The following is a 5,375-nucleotide window of genomic DNA, read 5'->3' as shown; positions in this document are numbered from 1 at the left end:
CTATATTAGTTTCAGGTGTATAACACAGTGATTCAGTATTTGTATATATTGCGAAATCACCACAATAAGTTTAGTTCACATTCATATATTATTTTATATTCTCAAAAGCACATGTGAATGTTTGCTTTTCCATACCCTCACCAACTCTGAATATGATCAATATTTTTCATTTTTTTCTAATTGCATAGGTGGAAAATTAACTCATGTTCTCAATAGATCTCATTTTAATTCTTAGAATTCTGATATGGTTGTTACATAATTAATTTAACCTGTTCCCTATTGTAAGCCATTTAATTTGCTTCTTTTTTTAAATTATTTATTTATTTATGGCTGCGTTGGGTCTTCGTTTCTGTGCGAGGGCTTTCTCTAGTTGCGGCAAGTGGGGGCCACTCTTCATCGCGGTGCGCGGGCCTCTCACTATCGCGGCCTCTCTTATTGCGGAACACAGGCTCCAGACGCGCAGGCTCAGCAACTGTGGCTCACGGGCCTAGTCGCTCCGCGGCATGTGGGATCTTCCCAGACCAGGGCTCGAACCCATGTCCCCTGCATTGGCAGGCAGATTCTCAACCACTGCGCCACCAGGGAAGCCCTAATTTGCTTCTTAATTGCACCTTTTATAAAGAATTGTGTCAAATATCCTAATAGTCATTCTCCATTTCTAAATGGTACATACTGTTGGTGCAGTTTGAATTGTTTTAACAGAATTATGAAGTTTGCCTTCTTTAACTTGTAGCAAATTCATCTGGGAGAATCATTGGTTTATGAGAATGCATACACACCTGTGAATGTGCAGGTGCATATGTACATGCTTGGGCACATGTCTGTTATTTCCTAGAACAATTCTCTTTCCTTCATTGCTGCCTTTCACCTGTGGCTTCTCTTTGCATATTCAGGTCCAACTCAAAGGATTGATGCCAGGAATTCAGGTCTAGGAACTAACCGTGTTGTTGTAAATCATTGTGACTACTGTTAAATATTTCCTCAGGGTGAATACCTAAGAATGGATTTACAGGCTCAAAGGGAATGCATATTTAAGTGCTTAGCAACTGCCTAAGAACTATCCATAAAGGTTGACCAATTCAGATTCTGTAACCTGGAAATAAGTGAGAAAGTCCTTAGGGGTAGTGCAGAGCTTGTCAAAAAGTGCTTGCATTGAACCTGCTTTCGGACAATAGCCACCATCAAGAGACATAAAACCCTTCAGGAGGAACGAGTGGACTTGACCCAGCAAGGCAGCATGAGACAGGCCAGGGTAAGACCACAGGGCCTAGGTTCAGTCAGACTGGTCTCCTCTTTCCTTCCCCCCTCCATCTAGGTCTTACCCACCCTGTGAGGCCCAGGTCAAGGTCTTTTACCTCCATGAGGCTTCCTCTGGCTATTTTGGGCTAACTGGCCTTTGCCTTCTCTGAGCTCCTATTGGCCTGGCAGTCCACCCTTTCCTTTAGCCCTTTCTCCAAATGGCCTCATATGAAGGGGGTTCTGCCTTTCCAGCTGTATCATCTACTCCAACCCTAGTGTGAACCCACAGGGGATGTGGGTCACTCTCAGGAGGATAGATCTGGAGAATAGGCATGAGCAGGTCTTGCATTTGGGCTCCAGGTGCTTTGGGCAGGATATTCTAGGGTCCTAGGTATCGAGAATGTGGTTTAGAAGGATAGAAGTGAAGTTTCCAAGTTGGCACATCTTCTTGCCCGGTTGACTCTTCACTACCTGGGGAAGAGGGCATCCAGAGGACCAAACCAATTACTTCTTGGCAAATACCACCACCAAGACTCTGGAGTCAGACATTACTTTTTGTCATTTTGAATCCTTTTCCCCAAACGAAATCCTAATATAATTATAATAATAGTTTGTATTTTTAAAGCACTTACCATATGCCAGGCACTATTCTCAGGACTGTACACATACTACCTCACTTAACTAAAGTAATTCTGTCTTTGTCTTTTCCGACTATAAAAAGATAAAAATTTGTTAAAAAGAAAACCACAGGCCCCAAACCACATCTCTTGTGCTAAAGCCTATGATACCAAACCTAGATTTAATACCTGACCTAATTGCAGTTTCAACCTCTCCCAGAAATGTAATCTTAAATCAACCAGTCTGGAATTTTCTGGTCAAGCAACAGTAAGGTAATCTGTGGCATAGGCTCCTCCATCTCCCAGAGAAAGAAGAAGCAATCTGCATGATAAAACCCTTGCTGCTCCCTTCCTCTCCCCTCGGCCCCCAAAAAGTTGTCCTGGCCTAAAAATAATCCTTTCTTTTATTTTGCTAATAGCTCCCTTGCCCCACTCTTCTGCCTATAAAAGCCTTCCATTTTGTACAACCCGTGGGAGCGCCCTTCTAGCTGCTAGATGGGTTGCTGCCCTGTTCATGAATTGTTGTATAAAGCCAATTAGCTCTTCACATTTACTCAGCTGAGTTTTGGTTTCTTCAGTTACTTTTTTAAAAATATAGAAAAGTATTAAGAATAAAGTAAAAAACTACATTAAAAAATCTTACTCCTGTCCCAGGCTTCCCTCACCACCCTTTTTTTTTTTTAAACAACCTGCTGCCAAACCAACCCTGCTCCACAACAGCCAAGGACTAGATTGCAGATGAAATGGAGGCTGGGGGAGGGGCGATGGATGTAGGTTGGAGTTCTTAATCCTGGGAGCAGAAGACAGGAAAAGACAATTCTTGAAAAAAGTAGAAAAGTTTAGTAGCTCCAGAAAAAGATGCAGCCCCTCCCTAGTAATCAGAGAAAGGCAAACAACATTTTCCCCCTCTGGGATGGAAAGGGCCAAATGTATAAGGGGGGAGGGGGCAGAGGGCCGGCCCACTTCTGCCGCGCTTTTGGTGGGAGTGGAAACTGGGGACCCGAGCTCACCGGTGACGTAGATATCACGTGACCAGGAGTCGACGTGTGCAGAAGTCCTGCTAGTCTGGTCCTTGTTCCCGTCTGGGTACCAGTTTGCTTCAGCAGCGCAGCCGGTGGGGCCCGAGGCTAGGAGAAGGAGAAGGAGTCAGCTTGCCGGAATTTTGCAGGTTGGTGGCAAAATAGGTGCTGTCTGGGAATTTCTAGGGTGGGGGTGGCCTAGAGCAGAGACTTGAGGGAGCCCTGGTCAATTCCATCTCTCCACCTCCCACCTCCAGGTCTGCAGGAAATGGTGACCCTTGGGAAAGGGACTAGGGGTCCCGGGAGAAGGACAGGGAGACCTGTGAGAGTTTAAAAATAATCATCCTCTGCCACCTCAGATCGCTTTCCCAACACCTACCCACCCCCCAACCGCCCCCCTCAGTCTTAAAGATAGTTTGGAAATAATCTGCTTTTCCTACTCTCTGTCTGAAGGAAAATTCGACTTAACTTGCACTGTGGAGAGGGGGACAAATGCGGGAATAAGAAGGTGGGAAAGTTTCCATAACCGAGAACCTTAATGAGAAAAGTGCGTGGTGCTGGTCGGCCCACTGAGCGCTCGCCCCACCCCCACCCCCACCCCCACCCTCCCCCCTCCCCCCTCCCCCCTCCCCCCTCCCCCTCCCATTTCCCGTTTGTCCGCAGGTCTGCAGGTCTGCAGGTCTGTTGTTCGTAGCAGTACGCAGGGCTAGAAAAGGCGAGGAAGAAACTGACCGGATCAGTACGGGTAGGTGAAGGAAATATAAAGACCCCTGGGGTGGAGGTGGGCAAGGGAGGGACTGAGGTTGTCGGCCCCTGTTCTTCCCCCGCACCCCCCTTCCCCCAGCCTACTCTGTTCTAGGAGGGTCTTGCGTTATGCCTTGTGATGGGAGAAATGGTTGAGGAGAGCCTTGGAAAAGGTTGGAGGGAGGGACGAGGGAGGTGAGGAGATGGAAAGTGGGGGTAGGAGCGGCAGGCTCGGGGAAACCCAGATGGCAGACTGAGTCTCCCAAGTGGAAAATATTTGGTGATAGCTCTGAATCACAAAAAGCAAATACGGAGACCTGTGTCCAGAGCACTGGTCCGTTCACCAAGCTTTTGACTTAATGTCTCCTTCTTGTTTCCTAGAAGTAGTTGTTTTCAAAGAAGAATAAGCAGAAAAAAAGAAAGGAAGAGGGAACGGAAGGAAGAGAGACAGATACAAGATGAAACCCTGTCAAAAGATTGAAGGAAAACCAGAAAATGAGAGTGAACCAAAACTTGAGGAAGAGCCAAAGCCTGAGGAAAAGCCAGAGGAGGAGGAAGAGCCAGAGGGGGAGGAAAAAACAGAAGGAACTTTTAGAGAAAGGCTGATTCAGTCTCTCCAGGAATTTAAAGAAGATATACACAACAGGCATTTAAGCAAGGAAGATATGTTTAGAGAAGTGAATGAATTAGACGAGATAAGGAGAGTAAGAAACAAACTTATAGTGATGCGTTGGAAGGTTAATCGAAACCATCCTTACCCCTATTTAATGTAGTTTACCTTGATTTTTATTTTTCCTGATGTTAACATTACTTTCTTTTGATTTGCATTTTCCCAGTACACCTTTGTCCATCTTTCTACTTTTAACTTGTTGCTATTAGTGGTTTTAGATGCATCTCATTGTTTATTTTACTTCAAACCAATCTACAAGTCTTTGCCTTTTAATAAGAGAACTTTACTCATTTGTACAAAAAGAGGTTCCTGACAGGATATAAAATGAAAAAAAAAAGTTGCTAAGTAATATGTGAATATCATATTTTTGAAAGGGAAGAGTACATTTGTATATTACATATATGCACAGAAGAACATGTGAAGGATGAAAGACAAAAAGTACAGTCAGTGGTAGGATTATGAGTGATTTTTTTATTCAGCTTATTTGTATTTTTCCTTATTCCTAGAATGTACACACATTATTGTTAAAAATAATAAAAGGTTTATTTAAAAAAAGGAGTAAACAACAGTACTGAGTATATTTCTAAAGGCATTGGGACACAATATTTAATGGCAGAATTTTAGAAGCAAATGTGAACTCCAAATTACCACCAGACCACTTAGCTAGAAGAATAAATTTTACATCTGTTCTCATCTGCAAAATAGAGATAATAAAGAACTTTCAGGGATCTTATGAGGACTAAATAAGGTAGCGACTGTGAACTATATTTGACAAGCTTTTGTTCCCATCTGCTCATGCAGGATCCCACCTCCTAAGAGATTTATTTCAGGTATTTTGGAGGGAGAAAGTAGTTCTCACCTGTGCTTAAGAACAAATCCAGACAACTGTTAGGTGGGCACTACCTTTGTGTTTCTCTCCTGCTGTGCCTGCCCAACCTTCCATCCTCCTCCCCTTGATACTACCAGGTGTATTGGGTATTTCTGCCCCTTCATTCAGGTTGTGTACTTCTCAGGCCCCTAACACTGCTGATGTGCTAGAAATCTCAAATAGTGAAGCCCAACATATTTCTTTGGAACCCCCAATGG

General features: G+C 44.0%; 1 protein-coding gene across 2 annotated transcripts; it reads left to right on the top strand.

Moving 5' to 3' along the window:
* The first annotated feature begins 2,854 nt into the window (after nucleotides 1-2,854).
* Nucleotides 2,855-4,715, top strand: TCEAL9 (transcription elongation factor A like 9). Of its 2 annotated transcripts, none has more exons than XM_082408955.1 (3): nucleotides 2,855-3,024; nucleotides 3,539-3,620; nucleotides 4,004-4,715. In XM_082408955.1, the coding sequence occupies exon 3, from the start codon at nucleotides 4,078-4,080 to the stop codon at nucleotides 4,390-4,392; it is 315 nt and encodes a 104-aa protein (XP_082265081.1). In that variant the 5' UTR covers nucleotides 2,855-3,024; nucleotides 3,539-3,620; nucleotides 4,004-4,077; the 3' UTR covers nucleotides 4,393-4,715. The 2 variants fall into 2 exon arrangements, with proteins under 2 accessions (XP_082265081.1, XP_082265080.1); XM_082408954.1 differs by having other exon boundaries at nucleotides 2,857-3,024; nucleotides 4,001-4,715.
* Nucleotides 4,716-5,375: the final 660 nt, after the last annotated feature.

This window comes from Balaenoptera borealis (genome assembly GCF_965194805.1).
Source record: "Balaenoptera borealis genome assembly, contig: HAP1_SCAFFOLD_550, whole genome shotgun sequence".
Taxonomy (NCBI): domain Eukaryota; kingdom Metazoa; phylum Chordata; class Mammalia; order Artiodactyla; family Balaenopteridae; genus Balaenoptera; species Balaenoptera borealis.
The sequence above is the reverse complement of the archived record's forward strand: the minus strand, read 5'-3'. Positions and strand labels throughout refer to the sequence as shown.